General features: G+C 45.7%; 1 protein-coding gene across 4 annotated transcripts in view; it reads left to right on the forward strand.

Annotated features, from left to right (window-relative positions):
* The window catches only part of LOC138665474 (catenin delta-1-like), a 182,784-nt gene that overhangs the window by 145,034 nt on the left and 14,558 nt on the right, over positions 1-23,192 (forward strand). For all 4 annotated transcript variants that reach the window (XM_069752988.1, XM_069752989.1, XM_069752990.1 and 1 more), the window contains 2 exons: positions 5,940-6,054; positions 16,536-16,614. In XM_069752988.1, coding sequence (XP_069609089.1) covers positions 5,940-6,054; positions 16,536-16,614 — 194 coding nt within the window. The remainder of the gene's footprint in view (positions 1-5,939; positions 6,055-16,535; positions 16,615-23,192) is intronic.

The raw sequence follows: 23,192 nt of genomic DNA on the forward strand, positions 1-23,192 counted from the left end.
GTGAATGGGTCTTTTTTACATGTCATGCCATGTGTCCATGGGCAAAATACACTGACATGTCTGTTTTTTAACAGGAGTACGGGCAATAGATCGATATTTATCTCCTCCAACCTAATAGCAGCCCGCAACTGCCCAAATAAGGCACATCTATTGGATGCGCCAGTTCTGGCACTCTGCCTTGCTCTTCCCACTTGCCCTGTAGCGGTGGCAAATGGGGTTCATATTTGTGGGGTTGATGTCACCTTTGTATTGTCCGGTGACATCAAGCCAGTGGCTTAGTTATAGAGATGTCTCTGAGACACCTATCCATTAGTAAACCTATAGTTATATGGTAAATAAACACAGCCAGAATAAAGTCATTTATTTGAAATCAAATCAAAACAATTTTACTTTTTTATTTAAAAATGACAAACGCAGTTATACTCACCTAACGCCCATGCCATTGAAGCCAGCATCTCTTGTAATAAAAAAAAAAAAAAATTAAAAAGAAACCATATCCCTCCCCTGTCTGACGTTCTGTCACACGCTGTAATCCATGTCTGGGGATACCGTTTTCAACCTGAACAGTGCCAAGATGCGACTGTCCAGGCTGAGAAAAAATGGTGAATGAGCTGGTGCGAGCGCAGCATCAGTGACCAGTGGTAACATGATCGTAGTTACTGCTGGTCACTGAGGCTGCGTTCCCAGCCGGGCTGAACTGCGGTGACCGTTCACCATGAGAAAGTTTTTTGTTTGTTTTTTTATTTATAGCACAGGCGGCAGCTGATGAATACTCACATCAGCCATCGCCTGCTCTCATTGTTATTAGCGGCAGCAGGTATAGGCTGGTGGGAGTAATAGTCTTGTGCTGATTGCCAGCAGAGCAAGGGAGGATGATGAGTCTCCTTCAGCACCTAGCAGCGGGGAACAGCGCTAACTGTACCGTTGCTTCCAAGGCACCGTACCGGTGTGGTATTTATGCGGCACATGGTTGCCACCACAAGTATTACACAAACGGACACTGATATCTCAGGTACTGGTTTTTCAGGTACTGGAAATATCAGTATGTGTGAAACCGGCCTGATAGGATGTTTAGATACCATAATTGTCATGTGAAGAGCAAAATATCTGACTGCAGGACTGTTTGTGGCCAGAAGTTTTGAGGCTGACACAAAATTTTGTTCTCACAAAGTTTACTGATTCAGTGTTGTTGGATCTCTTATTCAGATGTTCATTTTTAGACATTTTCTTGATAAATACATAAAGTTTATTTAAAGGGACACTGTCACCTGGATTTGGAGGGAACAATCTTCAGCCATGGAGGCGGGGTTTTTGGGTTTTTTATTCACCCTTTCCTTACCCGCTGGCTGCATGCTGGCTGCAATATTGGATTGAAGTTCATTCTCTGTCCTCCGTAGTACATGCCTGCACATGGCAATCTTGCACAGCGCAGACGTGTACTACGGAGGACAAAGAATGAACTTCAATCCAATATTGCAGCCAGCATGCAGCCAGCGGGTAAGGAAAGGGTGAATCAAAAACCCAAAAACCCCGCCTCCATGGCTGAAGATTGTTCCCTCCAAATCCAGGTGACCGTGTCCCTTTAAAGATTCAATGTTCTCAGTGTTGTTCCTTATTTTACAAGTCTTCTGCCCTTTGCCCGAGCAGCTGGATATCTGTTTCTGGGCCAAATCCAGCCTGATGACAGCCTATTCTTGTCTAACCAATGCTTGGAGTTTCACAATTTGTGTTCTTGTTTATCCACCTGCTTTATAAGGATTGAACATGAGTACTCAACTGGTTTCAGATTAGGTGAGCTTTCTCATCATTGATCCAAAATTTTGATCCAATATTTTGTCTACCAACCCACTTGGTTATCACTCTCTGCCTCGTGAGTTATTGTGCCATCATGCTGGAAAAGGCATTGTTCATCAATGAATAGCTCTTGGATGGTTGGGAGATGTTACTCTTGAATGATTTTTAGATGCCATTCTGTATTCATGGCAGTGTTCTTGGGTACAATTGTGAGTGAGCCCCTCCTTGGATGAAAAGCCCTCACACATAAATGGACTCCGGATTTTTTACTCTTGGTATGACACAAGACTTATGGTAGCACTCATGTTTTCTTCTTTGGACAATCATTCTTCCAGATGTTCCAAGTGGAGGTTTAATCAGAAAAAATACCTTTTACTTGAAGTACAGGTATTGGATGGCAGAGGTCTGGGGTAAAGCTATTTTGTCGGCTTCTGACCCCTTCATACTGCTTAAAACAAACAATGAGATTTAGGGTCCATGGCCAGGAAACTCCCAAATCTCAATCTGGTTGAGCAGCTGTGATCAGTCCTCAAATAGTGAGTGGAAATACAAAACTACAGAAATTGTGATAAACTCCCAATCACTGATTGGGCAAGAATGGGTTGTCATCAGCCAGGATTTTGCCGTTAAGGTGATATCCAGCTACCAGGAAGAACTGCAGATTTCTTGAAAAGAAAAACGAGGGTCCGCACTAATTGAGTCTTCACATAAACTTTATGTATTGGCAAAAAGTTAAAAAAAAATAAATACATGTTAATTGTACTTCAGTAACCATTAAAACATCTGTCTAAAACATCTAAAAATACTGAAACCGCAAACTGTGAGAACCAAAATTAGTGTCACGTTTTGACCTCATCTGTATGCGGGTGACACAGTAGCAGCCCCTGTTACTACTCTAAGGGTACCGTCACACTATACCATTTCGATCGCTACGACGGTACGATTCGTGACGTTCCAGCGATATCGCTACGATATCGCTGTGTCTGACACGCAGCAGCGATCAGGGATCCTGCTGAGAATCGTACGTCGTAGCAGATCGTTTAGAACTTTCTTTCATCGCTGGATCTCCCGCTGTCATCGCTAGATCGGTGTGTGTGACACCGATCTAGCGATCTAGCGATGCGATCCAGCGATGCGTTCGCTTGTAACCAGGGTAAACATCGGGTTACTAAGCGCAGGGCCGCGCTTAGTAACCCGATGTTTACCCTGGTTACAAGCGTAAAACTGAAAAAAAAAAACAGCACATACTTACATTCTGGTGTCCGTCAGGTCCCTTGCCGTCTGCTTCCCGCACTGTGACTGCCGGCCGTAAAGTGAAAGCAGAGCACAGCGGCTGTGCTTTCACTTTCACTTTACGGCCGGCAGTCACAGTGCGGGAAGCAGACGGCAAGGGACCTGACGGACACCAGAATGTAAGTATGTGCTGTTTGTTTTTTTTTAGTTTTACGCTTGTAACCAGGGTAAACATCGGGTTACTAAGCGCGGTCCTGCGCTTAGTTACCCGATGTTTACCCTGGTTACCCAGGGACCTCGGCATCGTTGGTCGCTGGAGAGCTGTCTGTGTGACAGCTCCCCAGCGACCACACTACGATTTACCTACGATCACGGCCAGGTCATATCGCTGGTCGTGATCGTAGGTAAATCGTATAGTGTGACGGTACCTTAAATGTTGTGGATGTCAGTTAACTTTTTACTGGCCAATCCCTATCATATCCGTGCGATCACGCTGCTGTGCTGTGAACAATGACTGGATCTCTGTGTTGAGGCTTATCAGGTTTGTGATACAGGAGTGTGTTGAGTGAGGCTTCACCGCTGAAGTTGGATGTACAAAGCTCTGTAACCATTGACTAATGGTCATCTCTTCCAAAGCGCTTGGCTTATGCAGCAAAAAAGCCTCAATTAGATGTTTTCGCATCATGGAAGCTATTCACTGACATAGCAGAGCTCAGTCAATGTTCAGAGCACGGTATTGTGGTAACACTATTCAGCTGTACTCACTGTGGTGGTGGTAACGTGTCAGGAAGCCTAACATTAATGTCCGGTTACTGTCCTGTCACTGGAACAGGACTGCAGAGGTAACTTCTTCCTGTGGTGACAACAGATTGGTAGGCTGGCGTTGGTAGTACATCACCAGGCTTCACTACCCTAGTGCCCATACTTCCTGTCACAGCTGCAAGTGGCGGTGATTGCAGTGAAGTGGCTTGCATAGCGGATCCGGTCAGACATTAGTCTCCTATGGCATGGGGCTACTGTATTTGTGGTGTAATTGTGAACTCCAGCCTGCTTCACTGCCACTACCCTCCTCTCATTCTGCAGAAGCAAAGCCGCCCCGGCTTGTAGCATTGGCATACAATAATACAACTGGGCTGAAATGTAAAATAGGAGCATAGCAACCTCCACCCCATGACCCCAGACAGCTGGAAGCTGGGAGGCGTGGGGATCTTGAGCTTCTACTTAAAGGGAACCTGTCACCCCGAAAATCGCGGGGGAGGTAAGCCCACAGGCATCAGGGGCTTATCTACAGCATTCTGTAATGCTGTAGATAAGCCCCCCGATGTTACCTGAAAGAGGAGAAAAAGACGTTAGATTATACTCACCCAGGGGCGGTCCCGCTGCTGGTCCGGTCGGATGGGTGTCTCTGGTCTGCTGCGGCGCCTCCCATCTTCATTCCAAGACGTCCTCTTCTGATCTTCAGCCACGGCTCCGGCGCAGGCGTACTTTGTCTGCCCTGTTGAGGGCAGAACAAAGTACTGCAGTGGGCAGGCGCTGGGCCTCTCTGACCTTTCGGCCTGCGCACTGCAGGACCAGAGACGCCCATCCGACCGGACCAGCAGCGGGACCGCCCCTGGGTGAGTATAATCTAATGTCTTTTTCTCCTCTTTCAGGGAACATCGGGGGCTTATCTACAGCATTACAGAATGCTGTAGATAAGCCCCTGATGCCGGTGGGCTTACCTCACCCGCGATTTTCGGGGTGACAGGTTCCCTTTTAAAGGGACACTGTCACCTGAATTTGGAGGGAACAATCTTCAGCCATGGAGGCGGGGTTTTTGGGTGTTTGATTCACCCTTTCCTTACCTGCTTGCTGCAATATTGGATTGAAGTTCATTCTCTGTCCTCCGTAGTACACGCCTGCGCTGTGCAACATTGCCTTGTGCAGGCATGTACTATGGAGGACAGAATGAACTTCAATCCAATATTGCAGCCAGCATGCAGCCAGCGGGTAAGGAAAGGGTGAATCAAACACCCAAAAACCCCGCCTCCATGGCTGAAGATTGTTCCCTCCAAATTCAGGTGACCGGTTCCCTTTAAGGAGATGGGACACCCCCTTCAATTGTTCATCAGTTGCCAGATACACCGCATTATCCTGGTTTTCTCACTATCGTGTGGATTTTTTTCCCCCAAGCCTCTGTCCATCTGTTTCCCCTTCAAACTAACCTACAGTATATCCCTTTGACATTCCCCCCTGGGTTCCTTCTCCCAATCTAGCCAATGGTTTCCATGCCATCTGAGTTTACAGCTCTTCAGGCTTCTCTATCTCTGTGGGCTTACTATTTCTGCTCTTCTAATGGCTGCTGCATGGATTTCTTTTCATTACCGCTTATCTGGTCCACATTTCAGAACTTTTAATTCTATTTATTGCAGGCATCTACAGCACATTTTATTGCCAATTTTGTAGCAAACAAAAAAAATTTGTGTCCCTATTGAAAACACAACATGTGACCATAATAGTTTCAGCTTTTCTGTAACCAAACCTCTATTAAACTGAAAATGAGTTTTCCATGGACACCAGGGGTGTCAAACTGCATTCCTTGAGGGCCGCAAACAGGTCATGTTTTCAGGATGTCCTTGTATTGCACAGGTGATAATTTAATCACCTGCACAGAATGATTCCAGCACCTTGTGTAATGCAAAGGAAATCTTGAAAACATGCATGGTCTGAGGCCCTCGAGGAATGCAGTTTGACACCCCTGCTATTACTGTTGTCCTCCATTTCCAGCTGCCCATAAACAGAGTGGAGCGTAGGTCAGGCTGACTGGGTTCTGCAGAGCCTTGTACCTGAGATTCAGGACCCCATTCCTATTGATAGGGATGACTTCAGATTCTGAGAATACGCCTTTAACTTTGACCTTCCACTGTTTGCAGTGCACACTCTGACAGAGAGATTCGTGCTGCTGGTCTCTGCCTTCAGACTGTTTGGGGGTATAAGGAGCTCCGGAGGCCTCTAGAAAAGGAAGGCTGGAAGAAGAGCGACTTTCAGGTAACGATAAACCGTACAACTTGGCTATTTGCTTTAAAGGGAAGGTGCCATCAAAAAAAATTTTTTTTTCAGAAATTGTAAAAATGTAAAGAATTAATGATTACATTTTCTTAAAAAATATTATCATTTGTTTATAATTTAGTAAAATATGAAAAATAATTTGAAAAGTTTTGGAATTTCCACTTTTCAACACTAGGGGGAGCAGCTGCTGAAATTTCAGAAAAACCTAGTGTACAAATAGCTCACATTACAGCAGTGCAGTAATTATGGGCGGAGTCTGCTGACGTGTGTGATGTCTCCTCTCCTCCCCTTTTTGGGTGTTTGCTAAGGGATTAGAGAGGATGATATTCAGGAACCAAATGAGCAGCCATTTTGTTGGTGACTACAGAGTATGGCTGCCGTCACACTATCAGTATTTGGTCAGTATTTTACCTCAGTATTTGTAAGCCAAAACCAGGAGAGGAACAAATAGAGGAAAAGTATAATAGAAACATGTCACCGCCTCTGCATTTATCACCCACTCCTGGTTTTGGCTACAAATACTGAGGTAAAATACCAAATATTGATAGTGGACGGCAGCCTTAGGCTACTTTCACACTTGCGTTGTTGGCTGTACGTTGCAATGCGTCATTCAGGAGAAAAAACGCATCCTGCAAAGTTGTCTGCAGGATGCGTTTTTTTCCCCATAGACTAACATTACCGACGCATTGCGGCGTATTGCCACACGTTGTAACTGTCGTGCGACGGTTGCGTCATGTTTTGGTGGACCGCCGCCACAAAAAAAGTTACATGTAACGTTTGTGCATCGAGTCCACCATTTTCGACCGCACATGCACGGCCGAAACTCCGCCCCATCCTCCCCAGACCTTACAATGGTGCAGCGGAAGCGTCGTAAGACTGCTTCCGCTGCCCACGTCGGACATTTCTTTCACAGCATGCGTCGGTACGACGCACTGCGACGGGCCCGTACCGATGCTAGTGTGAAAGCAGCCTTATACTGACAAGTCTACGGTCACCGAGGATGGCAGGCAGCAAGGATTCTGTGAGATATGTGGTGGAGGGAGCAGGGTGACAGCAGCACAGAGTATTTCAGGAGAGCAGTGTGCTGGTCTATGGGGGCCCCCTGTTTGGTGTGCGGAGCAGCCAGGGATTGTACATAGGGCGCTGTCTTTTATACACATGGATGGACCGTCTGCTTCACAGAAATCCAGGAAACATTTCTGCGGATTGATGCCCTTTTTTGTTCCAGACCTTGCATGCAAACCCCATTCCCCTCCTCAGATCCTGTCTTCCCCATCCTGTCCTGGCAATGTGTGAAAGCGAGGTGACAGGCGCAGTCGGGGTGACGCTGGGAACGAAATGTAGCCATATAGTAACGATAAAAATGAGACCCCTCTCTTCAGCTACCTCACCAGCCTTCCCCTGACTGCACCTAACTGGAGGTCATGCTGTCCCCTCTATTACCCCAGACCCGCGTGCAGGTGCTCAGCCAGAACCACCATAGAATGGGTCCGCTTTCTGAAGATAATACTCCCATAATACCGCCATATAGATCACACACAATACCACCATACAGATCACACACAATACCGCCAGTGTTCTCACATACCGCCATATAGATCACACATAATACTGCCATAGTGTTCTCACATAATACCGCCATATAGATCACACATAATGCTGCCATAGTGTTCTCACATAATACCGCCATATAGATCACACATAATGCTGCCAGTGTTCTCACATAATACCGCCATATAGATCACACACAATACCACCATATAATTCTCACAATACTGATCAAGCATAATACCACCATACAGATCACATAATACCGTCATATAGATCTCACATAATGCCATAATACAGCATGACGCCCGCAGCTCCTGTTATCGCACGCATTGAGTTGTGTGTGCAATGGGGAAAGATATGCAGGGGGGAGAGGAGTGCATAGAAGTGGATTAGATACACGGTTCACCAGACAGTATCACACAGGAGAGGATTAGATACACAGCTCAGCAGACAGTATCACACAGGAGAGGATTAGATACACGGCTCAGCAGACAATATCACACAGGAGAGGATTAGATACACGGCTCAGCAGTCAGTATTTCACAGGATTAGATACACAGGTCAGCACAGGATAGGATTAGATACACGGTTCACCAGACAGTATCACACAGGAGAGGATTAGATACACGGCTCAGCAGACATTATCACACAGAAGAGGATTAGATACACGGGCCAGCAGACATTATCACACAGGAGAGGATTAGATACACTGCTCAGCAGACAGTATTACACAGGAGAGGATTAGATACATGGCTCAACACAGTATAGTGATAGATGCAGGGTCTGATGTCCTGTGAGGAGCTGCAGTGAGAGGTCGAGCAGCACAGAGCCTCCCCCATCCTCCTCTGTTACCTCTCTGCAGCTCCTGATAGAGGACATCAGACCACAGCACTTCAGACTCTCTAGCGATTCTAGAGATTCAGCCACACACCAGGCAGCAGAGGACAGGGAACGGCCGCTGACAGTGTGAGGGGAGACAGATGGAGCTGCCCCTCCAACAGCACGGCTCTGTCACAGTGGAGCTCACAGGTGCACTCCACTGTAGGCTGAAGCAAGATGGCGCCGATCTCCTGCCTCTGCTGTGATGTGGAGACAGCCCAGGGGGCGTGGCCACATCACAGCACAATGATCGCTATGGGGTCGCCTCCCGACTGCAGCCTCCTATGTCCAGGGCTGCCGTATGTGCAGACTGTAAGTGTCGTGCAGCTACACTTACAGTCCTGCAAATGAAAATGGCGGTGCCCAGTGGCAGAAAAAAAAATGAATAAAAAAGAAACAATAAATACTATGCACTTGACAATAACTTATAAAAATAAGGAATTAAAGAGGTGTTTTGTTTTGTTTTTTTTACAATATTAAAACGCGACACCTTCCCTTTAAGGGAAGCATGAAGAAAAAAAAAAAAACCAAAGCAGGATTTACCAGTAGCCATATTGCTGATCTGCAGGTAAATGCCCTCCCACATATATGTGCAAATCTGATGTGATATTTAACGGAGGGGAATAAAGGTTATTTGGTCACTGGAGCATCATTAGACTGCCAATCTGTTCAGTGGGACACACACATCATTTTATTTTATAAAGGGAACCTGCCATGAAAACCAGCAGATTAGCACTATGGCTGCTGGTAAATGGTAAATGATCTCCGAAGGCAGTGGTGGGGAACCTTTTTTTCTGCCAAGGGCCATTTGACTATTTATACAATAATTTGCAGGCTGCAAAAAATTATCAACTTAAGATCACCCTGCTATATTTGGTCAAACATTTAAAGGAAACCTGTTGGTCCCCCCATGCCCCTCGAACCTCCAGAAGTTGGGTCTGCATATACAATTTCTCTGCCTAATAGTTGCCCTGTGTTACATTACAAAAACAGAACTTAAGAAAGTTATTCTACTGTCTGGTTGTGATTTCTAAATGAGGCCTTTGACTAGTCGCTGGAACGTTTGTGTCCCTAGACTAGTCAGCCCACTTTTTAAAAAAAAAAAAAAAAAACCCCACAAAGGTCTGAAATGGCATATAAACTGTAATGCATTCCGCATGTAAATGCACATGCACACCGGCCACTGACCAGAAAAAAGCAAAGACAGAAACATACTGATTAAATACCCTGCAATAAATAAACAGCATAGTGCATGGAAATGATATACGCTATTTAGTTAACAAGTTTTTGATTAAAAAAAAAAAAACATTCAAAAGCCATCCCCACCACTCCTCGTTACCCTAACTGGGACGGTCCTAACTCCACTATTGAAAACCTTACCGTTTGTTAGTTGACATGCATGTGGATAAGGGCTGAGAAGGATTGAGCGCAACTACTGGACACAAAACCATAGGAAACCACATCAATGTAATGTCCAGCTCAAGGAAAGGCAGACCACACCTTTACATGCACATGATGCAATCTGACTGAATAAAACCCCAAAGGTATGAACTGGGATACTGACTGGTGTGCATGCCGCATGTAAGCGAACGTTTACCCTATCTACTGAACTGAAACCAAACACAGAAACATAATGATTAAATACCCTGCAATAAAGCATGATAGCACGATCCTGTGGGGGGTGTAATGACATGACTTACAAGCCCCGGCATCATCCCTAGTGGTACTCTTACCTCACACATGCGCGTGGCTTCCCCTTGCATCAGTGATCGTCTGAAGCGGTGAACGCGTGCCAGCTTCAGAGAGGTGCACTGCACCTTGTCTGTTACAGATGCCCAGACCTACATTATTTAGGATGCGGTTAGACTACGGCCTTCATTATGGGAGTCGCTTCATCTACAAATAATGTCTTGATGCTAGCACTGGCCAGCTTGAAGACCTAATCCAGTGTTGCTTACACCGCAGCGTTAGGTAGTGAATGCTGCGTGCGCAAATTCGCACCTGAAACAAGAATTTAAGGGTTGGTGACCCAAGCACTACGGTTCCTGGAAATCTGCCCCGGGGCTGGAGTAAGTGATATCACAGAATACAAATGCCCCCGAGCTGGAGATTAGACTTTTTCAAACCATGGCCATGCCAAATATTTTCTTTCTTTTTTTTTTTTTTGAAGGGAGAAATAGGGGTGATTCAAATGAAAAAGTGTTTATTTTTGCTTTAAATTTTATTCCCAGACTTAAACCTGCAGTCATCTGAATACTTTTTTGCAGTATGTAATAAAATACCTTGTTGTTTTAACAGATGTGGTGTTGACATGATTTTGTTTCTTATGACAAGTCCTCCTGCTCTTGTTAGTGCAGCTTTTCTCGCATACTGCTCAGCTCTAAAGTCTATATATTAGGCGCTGGTTGAGGAGCAATTGACCAAACCTGTCAGTCTTGTCCAATTAAAATCCTCACTGGAAAACTTCTTTTTTTATTGAATAAGACTGTTGGATAGGTCAGATCACATGTTCCGGCACTAGCAGCCATTGTATAGACTGGAGAATTGTGCAGTCTGAGGAAAGATGCAGTAAAAAGAGCAGGAGGAGAACCTGTCCTACATACAGCGGGTCAAATAAGTATTGAACATGTCACACTTTTTCTAAGTAAATCTATTTCTAAAGGTGCTACTGACATGAAATTCTCACCAGTTGGTAATAACAACCCATCTAATCCACACTGGCAAAGAAATTAAACCATGATGTTCATAAATGTATTTGTAATAATGAGAAATTATACAGCGTAAAAGTATTGGAACACATGAAGAAAGGTGCGAAAAGCCATGGAAACTTGTGACACCAGCTGAAATCTCAGTAATTAGAAAGCAATCCTGCCACTTAGTTGAACCAGATGATATTTTTCACTAATGGCCTATAAAAAGATGTCTCATTATCAAGGTGCAATACAATGTCTCATGATGGGTAAAACCAGTAAGCTGTCTTAATACCTTTGCAACCTTATTGTTGCAAAACATACTGAGGGCATTGATTACAGAAAAATTTCAAAATTACTGAAAGTTCGTGAGCACTGTTTAAGCTATAACCCGGAAGTATAAAACAAAACATAATTTCAGCACAAACTGGCGATGACCAGGTGCTCTCTGCATGATTTCAGATGGAGGAGTGAAAAGAATTATAGGAAGTGTTGTAAAAGAGACAAAGACCGGTGGAGAGCTACAGAAGTATCTGATGATTCCAGGTCTAATTAATTTATGGACATCTATGGTTTGATTTATTTGCCTGTGTGGATTGGATGGGTTGTTAACCACATCTGGTGAGAATTTCATGTCAATAGCAGCTTTGGACATATATTTACTTAGAAAATTGGTGACGTGTTCAATACTTAATTCACTCGCTGTATATAATGGTAAGTGCAACAAAATTATGTCCCCAACACAGCTGTTAATCTCATTCTGCAGCCAGCAATAGACAGTGTCAAATTTGTAATGAAACCCAGCTGCAAAAATGATATTTTAGCCCCAATTGCATGCATTTAAGTAGGAAAAAAAAATTGTCCCCAACCGCTTTAATAGAAGAAATAAGATGGCAGTTATGGGGGGGACACCACCTGTCATTGCAATCTATCAGCTTCCTGCACTAGTCTCTGACAACCGCATTTAAATTACATGGAAGGCTGCGTTTAAACAGATAAACTGCTGTAATTGGAGAAAGTTATGGTTGTCAGTTAGGCCACATTCACACATTCAGTATTTGGTCAGTATTTTACAGTATTTGTAAGCCAGAACCAGGAGTGGGACAATTGAAGGAAAATTATAATAGTCCTAAGTGACGTATGACCGAAATGTATGCCAATAATGGGTTAAGACAGTTGAACTGACATTTACTTTTACTTACTTTTTTTAAAACTTTTTATTATCCCATCCATTGACCTCAGATTGACTATACACAAATCGTTCTACGCTTATTTACAGGGCTGTGAAGTTGGTAAGCCAAACCATCGACTCAGACTCCTCAATTTCCTTGACTTCCAACTCCAAGACTCCGACCCCACAGCACTTCCTCACTACTGATCATGTACATAAAGTGCAGCACAGATTCATCTCAACTAAAAGCTGAGATCAGGAACAGAACAGACATTTATAGGACACTAGATGGTGGCCTGATTTTAACGCATCGGGTATTCTAGAATATGTATGTAGTATATAGCACAGCCCACGCAGTATATAGCACAGCCCACGCAGTATATAGCACAGCCCACGCAGTATATAGCACAGCCCACGCAGTATATAGCACAGCCCACGCAGTATATAGCACAGCCCACGCAGTATATAGCACAGCCCACGCAGTATATAGCACAGCCCACGCAGTATATAGCACAGCCCACGCAGTATATAGCACAGCCCACGCAGTATATAGCACAGCCCACGCAGTATATAGCACAGCCCACGTACCATATTGCACAGCCCACGTACCATATTGCACAGCCCACGTACCATATTGCACAGCCCACGTACCATATTGCACAGCCCACGTACCATATTGCACAGCCCACGTACCATATTGCACAGCCCACGTACCATATTGCACAGCCCACGTACCATATTGCACAGCCCACGTACCATATTGCACAGCCCACGTACCATATTGCACAGCCCACGTACCATATTGCACAGCCCACGTAGTATACACTCCCTGACAGAAGTTATGTCGCTTATCCATGTTATGTAAATAAAAGCTTATAACCTGACGTTAAATTCATCCATTGGTTGTATAAATTATTGTTTTGAAAACTGAACCCCTCCGAAATGTGGTTTAGGTTAAGAAAATAAATTGGCATCAATGCAGAAATATTGATCAGTTAATGGACACAGAATAGTCAGATTTTGACAAGACAAAAGTTTTGTCGCCTGGTCATATAATGCACCCAATCCAAGTTTACATCCTCACCTGTGCTCAGTAAATGATTGGTTAATGTGTTTGTGTGTATGTATATAAAAAGAAACCCAGCACCCCAGACCTTCACTTGAACTGCAACTTGAGCTTTGACAACATGCCAGAAATCCACCCTGCGACCAAAGCCTGGATTATCAAGAGGCTGAAGACCAGATCCACTGCAGAGGTGGCACCTTTAATGTGTCTCAGCATCAAGTACAAAGAATTAAAAAAAGATTTGAAGAGACTGGAGATATTTGACAAGCCCAGGTCCGGCAGACCCCGCTAGACAACTGCTCAGGAGGAACGTTTGTTGGTTAGAAAATCCAAAGCAGGCCCCTCTTCCACTGTAGCAGAGCTCCAACAGGCCTGTCACCTCAATTCCCTGTGTATAGCACGGCCCACGCAGTGTATAGCACGGCCCACGCAGTGTATAGCACGGCCCACGCAGTGTATAGCACGGCCCACGCAGTGTATAGCACGGCCCACGCAGTGTATAGCACGGCCCACGCAGTGTATAGCACGGCCCACGCAGTGTATAGCACGGCCCACGCAGTGTATAGCACGGCCCACGCAGTGTATAGCACGGCCCACGCAGTGTATAGCACGGCCCACGCAGTGTACAGCACGGCCCACGCAGGTTATAGCACGGCCCATTGTATAGCAATGTGGGCACCATATGCCTGTAAAAAAAAAAAAAAAATTAAAATAAAAAAGTTATATACTCACCTTCCGGCTGCCCCCGGAGCCAGGCCTTTACCGAAGCTCGTCGCGACGCTCCATTCCCAGTAATGCCTTGCCGGCCACGAGACCGCTACATCATCTGGGGTCATTGCCGCAATGCATTCTTGGGACTGGAGTATCGCGAGGATCGGGAAAGGCTGGCGCGGAAGGTGAGACTATAATGGTTTTTTTAATTATTTTTAACATGTTTTTACTATTGATGCTGCATAGGCAGCATCAATAGTAAAAAGTTGGGCACACTTACACGGTTAATAACAGCATTAACGGACTAAACGCTATGTGGGCGCTGACTGGAGGGGAGTATGGAGGGGCCAATTCGCGGCCTGACTGTGCCTGTCGCTGATTGGTCACGGCCAGCTGGCCGCAACCAATCAGAGACCCGGGATCTCCGTTACAGACAGACAGACGGAAGTACCCCTTAGACAATTATATAGATTTCCCTGACTCCACAGCAATGCCTCACTACTGAGCATGTACATAAAATGTAGCACATATCTCAACTGAAAGCCAAGATCAGGAACAGAACAGACATTTATAGTACACTAGATGGTGGCCCGATTCTAACGCATCGGGTATTCTAGAATATGCATGTCCACGTATTATATTGCCCAGCCACGTAGTATATTGCCCAGCCACGTAGTATATTGCCCAGCCACGTAGTATATTGCCCAGCCACGTAGTATATTGCCCAGCCACGTAGTATATTGCCCAGTGACATAGTATACAGCACAGAGCCACGTAGTATATTGCCCAGCTGCGTAGTATATTGCCCAGTCATGTAGTATATTGCCCAGCTACGTAGTATATTGCCCAGCCACGTAGTATATTGCCCAGTCATGTAGTATATTGCCCAGCTACGTAGTATATTGCCCAGCCACGTATATGACACAGGTTAAAAGATAAAAAAATAAACATACTCCCCTTCGGATCCGAGGGCCCCTTGTAGTTCTAACATACTCACCTTTGGATCCGAGGGCCCCTTGTAGCGCGCGGCTGCCGCAATCTTCCGTTCCCAGGATGTATTGTGAAATTACACAGATGACTTAGCGGTCTTGCGAGGCCGCTAAGTCTTCTGGGTAATTTGGCAATGCATCGCCGGGAACGGAAGTTGGTGGCCGGCTCTGCGGACAACGGAAGGTGAGTATAGCAGGTTTGTTTTTTTTAATTATTTTTAACATTACATTTTTTACTATTGATGCCGCATAGGCAGCATCAATAGTAAAAAGTTGGGGACACACAGGGTTAATAGCGGCGGTAACGGAGTGCGTTACCCGCGGCATAACGCGGTCCGTTACCGCCGGCATTAACCCTGTGTTAGCGGTGACTGGAGGGGAGTATGCGGGCGCCGGGCAGTGAGGAGCGGCCATTTTCTTCCGGACTGTGTCCGTCGCTGATTGGTCATGGCTGTTTTTCCGCGACCAATCAGCTACTTGGATTTCCGTGACAGACAGAGGCCGCGACCAATGAATATCCGTGACAGACAGAAAGACAGAAGTGACCCTTAGACAATTATATAGTAGATTTCCCTGACCCCACAGCACCACCTCACTACTGATCATGTACATAAACTGCAGCACCGATTCATCTCAACTAAAAGCCCAGATCAGGAACAGAACAGACATTTATAGGACATTTCATAACTTTCCCAAATTTTTATGAAACCATTTACAGCACATCCTGCACTGAACTAAATTTATGTATTTTAGGAGTCGGAATCGGTCCATTTTATACCAACTCCGACTCCACAACATTGCTTGTTTCCCAGCTGGGCTACACAAGCCAATGAACAGGGATGAGAACAGAACAGTCACTCATACAAACGCTTTGTCACCATACAGTATCATATTATTGGGTAGCCAATTCCCTGTTTACATGGGGTGATATACTGCCACTGCCGGACTGATGGCAAGTTGTTTTTTTTTCTGTCATAAACCATCCCATCACAAGATTAATAACGCTTACAGCAGTGGAGCACTTGTCAATTAGTCTACAGATGTAAATGTACCATTAAAGAAACTATAGATTAGCATCTCTGTGAACGTCCCTTTTCTGTGTCAACATACATAGAATGTGTACTTATAATGGGCTGCACCATAGCAGATGATTAGTGCATTACAATGGTACTCGGGCAGGACAGCAATCTGCCCATGACCCAGCCACCTGGAGCAGAGTTGTCACTGCAAGACCACACTCGTATATATCTCTAGTGATGTTGGTTAGAATAGAGATCACCATTTTAACATTTACAACTGCAAAATGCCCAATTCGTTTTTTTTATGAGCACTTATGTTTTTTTCTCTGTTTGAAGTGCTGAGTTGTGTTATGCTTATATCCACTGTTGCCTTCCTTTTATTAGGTGTCTGTTGCAGGCCCAAAGCGAGCTCCAGGATATGATGACAGCACTCTCCCACTCATTGAAAGAACCCAGAGGAACGGTAAGGCTCAAGACATGCACTATTTAATATACGCTTAATATATATTTCATGTACTCTTTTATATTAAGAGGATTTTAGTTGAGAAATTAAAGGGAAAATAAATATACTAAACACCTTTTTATAATCTACAATTAAATTGAATTAAACCTTTAAAACAAGGGACATAGCCTGGCTGTGAATGTAGGATGTATGGTGGTGGAGCAACTACTACGTTCTATCTGAAGGAAGGAATCTTCAGATAAGTGGGTTCTCTCAGTCCACCAGAGTACAGCAGAAGAAGAGGTAGATTTTGTTAAAATGTTCACATATGATTGGCCTTAAATGGCTTGCAATCAGTACCTCCATAATTCACTTACCCCCAGAGTCTTTGGACACTATGGATACTTTATTATATATTGGGTGCTTTTTTCAGTTATATTGCATTAACTGTAATTTTCGCTATACTTGCTATAGTTTATCCCCTATGTCCCCTTTCCTCATCCCCCCCCTCCCCCCACCGCTCGCATCATTCCAGCGGCTCCGCCCACAGACCTGGCGCTTCTCGCTCTATGCGAGACTACCCCTCCCAAATCTCGGCAGCCATCTTCCCTGCACAGCACCGCTATTCTGGCCACCTTTACTCAGCACGTGTCAAGCCCTGGATGCTTGTCTTCTCCCATACTCAGCGCGCCGCCTCATCTGATTGCGGGACACAGGACCTGGGTAATTAGACTGCACTAGGTGCTTCCCTGCAGTTTTATCCCTCATAGCTTCCACTAGCAGCATTTTTACTTATATTGGGGTACATCATGTTGCAGTCAAGGGCCAAAAAGGCTACAAAGGGTCATACCACCTTTTTCACTGCGTGTGCCACCTGCCAGGCTCCTCTCCCCCGGCCTCAAAGCTCTCCTCTCTGCCCAGCCTGTGATGCCCAATGTGCCCAGGAGCCCTCCACCGCTACCGACCCCCAGTGTATCTAGCCCCCCCTGAGTGGGCTGTAGCACTGTCACAATCCATGGCTTCACTGGCCAAAGTGATTGAATCCCTTCATGACCGCTCTGGGGAGCGGGGCACTCATTTACCTGGGTTTAGAGACCCCTCCCTTACAGGGGAATCATCGGCCAGCAGGGGCCGCTCTCACCTGAAGGAGGTACGGTCATCCAAAAAACGGATCCGCACTACCTTTCCTGAGCATTCACCAAGCCATTCAGCCTCTGGTAGCTCCACTTCTCGCTCACCCTCTCCAAGGGTTCGCAGCGATCATGACTGAGTAAGGGTCTAAGGCGTCCTTGGACCCGGATTCTCCAGAGTTTCAATCGACACTGGATTCCCTCATTGAAGCTGTCAATCATGCGCTAAAGGTTGATGACCCTAATTCAGCTCCGGATCATGCAGTATCTTTTACAAGAATCAAGCGATCCCATAGGGTGTTCGCCTCTCATCCGGATTTCTTATATATAGTCCGACGACACAGGGAGCGACCGTATAAGCGCTTTACGGGTAAAAAGGCCCTGGGTGTGAAGTAACCCTTTTCCGCAGATCTTGTCAAAGATTGGACGAAACCTCCAACAGTAGATCCTTCGGTATCGCGTTTGGCTACCAAAACGCTTTTATCTATACCTGATGGGGCTTCAATTAAAAATCCCACAGAACGCCAGATAGATTCCCTGGCTCGCTCAGTATATGAAGCCTCAGGCTCCTCTTTATCCCCTTCCTTTGCGGCGGCATGGGTTGCAAAATCAATGGTTTTCTGGGCAGATGCCCTTGCAAAATCTATTCAGGACCAGGCTCTTCCGTCTGAGGCGGCGGATCTCGGCAAACAAATCGCTATGGCTGGAGACTATTTGATGTACGCGTCTTTAGACGCAGCAGACTGTGCGGCAGTTGTTGCCTCAAACGCTGTCACCATTAGGAGAGCATTATGGCTTAGAGAGTGGCACGCGGATTCCTCCTCTAAAAAGTCTCTGATTTCTCTGCCTTTTCAGAGCGGACGTCTGTTTGGAGAAAAATTAGACCAGCTTATTTCCGATGCTACAGGAGGGAAAAGCAAATTCCTCTCGCAGCAAAGGCCTAAAACTGCTTTTTCGCGTCAGCAACATTTTCGCTTTCGGCCCTTTCGCAATAGCCCATTCTGGTCCTCCTCCACAACTTCGTCCAGATCAGAACCATCTCTATGTAGAGAGAGAGACCCCTCGGCCCTCATACAGGCCGAATCAGTCCTGGCGAGGTAAGCCTAGGCAACCCAGAACCAGGGGATCCAGGCCCTCCAGATTTCCTTCACAATGACTCGGGGAGTTTTCCCGTCGACACCACCAAAGTAGGCGGTCGCCTGCTTCTCTTTCAACATGTCTGGCTTTCCGTCATCCACGACAAATGGGTCAGAGACCTGGTGTCTTATGGTTACAAAATAGATTTCTCCGCCTCCCCTCCGGCACAGTTTTCTCCCTCTCGTCTCCCAAGTTCAGGAGCTCAGTCTCGCGCACTTCACCGCGCCATCGAATATCTCCGCCGAAACGAAGTCATTGTTCCGGTTCCAGAACACGAGAGATTCAGAGGTTTTTACTCAAACCTCTTCTTCGTTCCAAAAAAGGATGGGACGGTGCTCCCTATTTTGGATTTAAAGCTCCTAAACAAGTATGTAAAGTTCCGGCACTTTAGGATGGAATCCCTCCGGTAGGTCATCTCCTCATTGGAGAGAGGAGAGTTTCTAGTATCAATAGACATCAAAGATGCTTTTCTCCATATCCTAGTCTTCCCGCCACATCAAAGGTTCCTGCGTTTTGCCATCCAGGAGGACCTTTTTCAATTCACGGCCTTACCCTTCGGCCTTGCCACTGCGCCCAGGGTATTCACAAAGGTCATGGCCATTCTTCACTCCCGAGGAGTAGTCGTGTTGCCATACTTAGGACGGACCTTTGATCAGGAGGTCGTCTATCATGCCTGCGAAGCAAGTGTCCGCATTACCTTGGATACCTTTTCATGCCTGGGCTGGCTGATCAACTTGGACAAGTCCAAGTCCTCCCCCGTTCCAGCCCGACGGATGTCCTTCCTAGGCATGATCCTGGACACGTCCAAGGGGCTGGTCCTGCTTCCTCGGTCCAAGGCCCAAGCCCTTCAGCAGGGAACCTGGACGCTTTGTCGTCCCTTTCCTCATTCCATTCGGTTTGCCATGAGGATCCTGGGAAAAATGGTAGCCGCAATGGAAGTGGTTCCCTTCGCTCAACTGCATCTCCTCCCCTTACAACAGGCTCTGCTGGACAACTGGGACAGGAGTCCCTTATCCCTCGATCGGCCATGTCCTCTGCCCCCGCGGATCAGGCAAGTGCTCAAATGGTGGACTTTGGCATCATCCCTCAGACAGGGGAGGTCCTTTCTCCCAACCCACTGGCTGGTGGTGACTACCGACGCCAGCCTTCTCGGTTGGGGAGCGGTATTTCGCCACCACACTGCCTATGGGCGTTGGACCATTCGGGAGTCGAGACTTCCGATAAACATCTTGGAGATTCGAGCGATCAGATTTGCCCTGAGATGTTTCCACTTCCTCCTCGCGGGTCACCCAATTCGGATTCAATCAGACGTCACAGCTGTGGCGTACATAAACCATCAGGGGGGGATCCGAAGCGGCGATGCGGGAGGTCTCCCACATTCTCCGTTGGGCCGAGAATAACCGCTCCATTTCTGCAGTGCACATTCCAGGCGTCGAAAACCGGGCGGCTGACATTCTCAGCCATCAGGGTCTCTCCTCGGGAGAGTGGAAACTCCATCCGGAGGTCTTCCAGCAGATTTGTCTTCCCTGGTGGACTCCGGACGTGGATCTGATGGCGTCCAGACTGAACGTAAAAGTTCCCAACTTCATAGCACGTTCTCGGGATCCCCAGGCCATTGGAGTGGACGCGCTGATATCCCCATGGCACCGGTTCCACTTCCCATATGGGTTTCCGCCACTTCCTTTACTACCGAAGGTAGTCCAGAAAATCAAGATGGAAGGGGTTCCTTTGATTCTAGTCGCCCATGATTGGCCTTGTCGCGCATGCTATGCGGAGCTCGTTCAACTCGTAGCCGACGTTCCCTGGCGGTTACCAGACCGCCCAGATCTGCTTCGCCAAGGGCTGATCTACCACCAGAGCTCAGGGGCCCTACGTTTAACGGCTTGGATCTTGAACCCTGGATCCTAACTCAAGCTGGTTTCATGACGTCTTCCGCTCGCATCTATCACCGCACATAGAAAGCCTTCTTCTCATGGTACAGGCTCCGTGGATGTCCTCATCTCATTTTTTCAATTCCTTCCATTCTGGAATTTCTCCAGTCCAGCTTGGATTCCGATCTGGCGCTCAGTTCTCTCAAGGGTCAGATCTCAGCATTATCCGAGTTGTTCCAATACAAGATTGCTACTGACTTGCAGGTCAGGACTTTGGTTCAGGGGATTTCCCCTATAGAATGCCCTTAGAGACTTGGAATCTCAAATTGGTCCTAGGTGTCCTTCAGGAGCCCCGTTTTGAACTTCTGCAGGATGTCTCGCTGATTGTTCCCTCCCGGAAGGTCGCCTTCCTTGTGGCAATAACCTCTACCAGGTGAGTCTCAGAGTTGGCCGCACTGTCCTGCCGGGCGCCCTTCCTTTCCTTCCACCAGGACAAGGTAGTCCTACGTCCACCTTCGTATCTATATATATATATATATATATATATATATATATATATATATATATATATATATATATATATATATATATATATATATATATATACTCCATATATCTATATCTCACACTCACACACACTCTCTCTCTCACACACACACACACACACACACACACACACACACACACACACACACACACATATATTATGGAACAGCACAAATCTTTACTTATCCTCTGGTGCAGGGCCCTCAGACAACCTATCCACTGGTTGCTTTTAGTCCATATGCTTCACAAAAACAGGCAGCACTCCATATTCTTTGAGGTAATGTGCAGGAATTTATTTAACCCACATCTCCGTGCGACGTTTCAGCTCTGAATGACCCTTTCTCAAGCAGTGAGTATTGCTTCATACAGCATATATATAGAGACACATCTCCATCATCCCCCAATCACAGCAAATTAGTTAACATGTATTTTATAAGTTATTACAGTTTATAAAAAGGTGCAAATATCATTAAATAAACCTTTACATTTGGCTAATAACGGTCACTCATTTGCGTTTACCTCTGGAGGGACATAGCGTTTATGGAGGATCCAGCATGTTACCGGCGTCCTGAATCACCTACTACGCATGTCACAGTGTTTCTACTTGCATCATAGTCACATGACGGATTAAGGGCCAATCAAGAATCAGTATATCGCCTCTAGAGTCCAGCGCATGCGCAGTAGCACTTGCGATCGCCATTTTGGTTGTGGCATCATATTCAGGCGCTCCTTAACACCATTATGGTTGTGGCATCTAAAATCCGGCGCATGCGCAGTAGCGCCTGTAATCGCCATTTTTGTAGTGGCATCCTATGAAGGTATTTTCTAAAGCGCCATTATAGTGTTGGCACCTACCATCAGGCGCATGCACAGTAGCGTTCATAATCGCCATTCTAATGGTGGTATCCTATCAGAGCTTTTCTAAAACGCCATTCTGATTGTGGCATATCTTTTAAAGTGCTAACCAGGGCCATCCATATTAATGCCTCTCATGACATGCAGCACCTATAGCACGATATCATTTTTAAACAACATGGTATGACTTCTCTTTCACCACATTCAGGTTCACTGGGCAGAATGCCCCTTCCTCGCCCTATGGACATATGTTGTTGTGCTTAATCCCGCCTTGACAAACCAGATGTGGCCTTTATTGAGACCCTCATCAAGTAGTCAGACAGTGTCTAGAGGGTGCACCCAACCTTTCCAGGCAAGGTGCCTCCGCTCATGACTCCTGCATAGCAGTAGCACATTAGTCCCGGCTGATGTGAACATATATGGCTTCTATTAAGAAAGTCAACCATTAAGTAGCTTACAAATAGCCCTTTCTAACCACCATACGGAAAGTTTCCAACTAATGCATAATAACTTATCTGCCAAACCACTAGCGAAAATTATGAGAAATACTAGAAAAATGTTTTTAGATTATTTATTCATTGGCCACCAATCCTATTCATGTGAAAAAATTCATGGTATATTACAAATATTTTTAAATTCAAAAAATCTATCCAATTTATTATAATTACCAAGTTCCCATTAATTTTCTCTTGAAAAAATCTTTTACATTACAAGGAAAAATCTCTTTATATAGAAAAATTCTCTTTCACTCCAACGCTGTAAGTCACTCCAGAGATAGTCTTCAAATTATCTGACAGTAGAAGCACCTGTACAAGAATAAAGAATAAAATTAGGAACATGCTTACAAAAATCAAGTATTCCCAAATATAAAATACTATTACCAGGTCATCAACTACACAATTTCAGTATAGGGATAGTATACTTATAAGACTGCATGTAATTTAAAATCTACATTAAGTCCCATGGGCCTGAGTGTGTTCAACTTGTATATCCACATCAATTCTCTTTTCTTGAGGGCAAGCTCCCTGTCACCACCCCTCCTATCCACAGGTACTCTATC

The sequence above is a fragment of the Ranitomeya imitator genome, chromosome 2, assembly GCF_032444005.1.
Source record: "Ranitomeya imitator isolate aRanImi1 chromosome 2, aRanImi1.pri, whole genome shotgun sequence".
In the NCBI taxonomy this organism is placed as follows: Eukaryota; Metazoa; Chordata; class Amphibia; order Anura; family Dendrobatidae; genus Ranitomeya; species Ranitomeya imitator.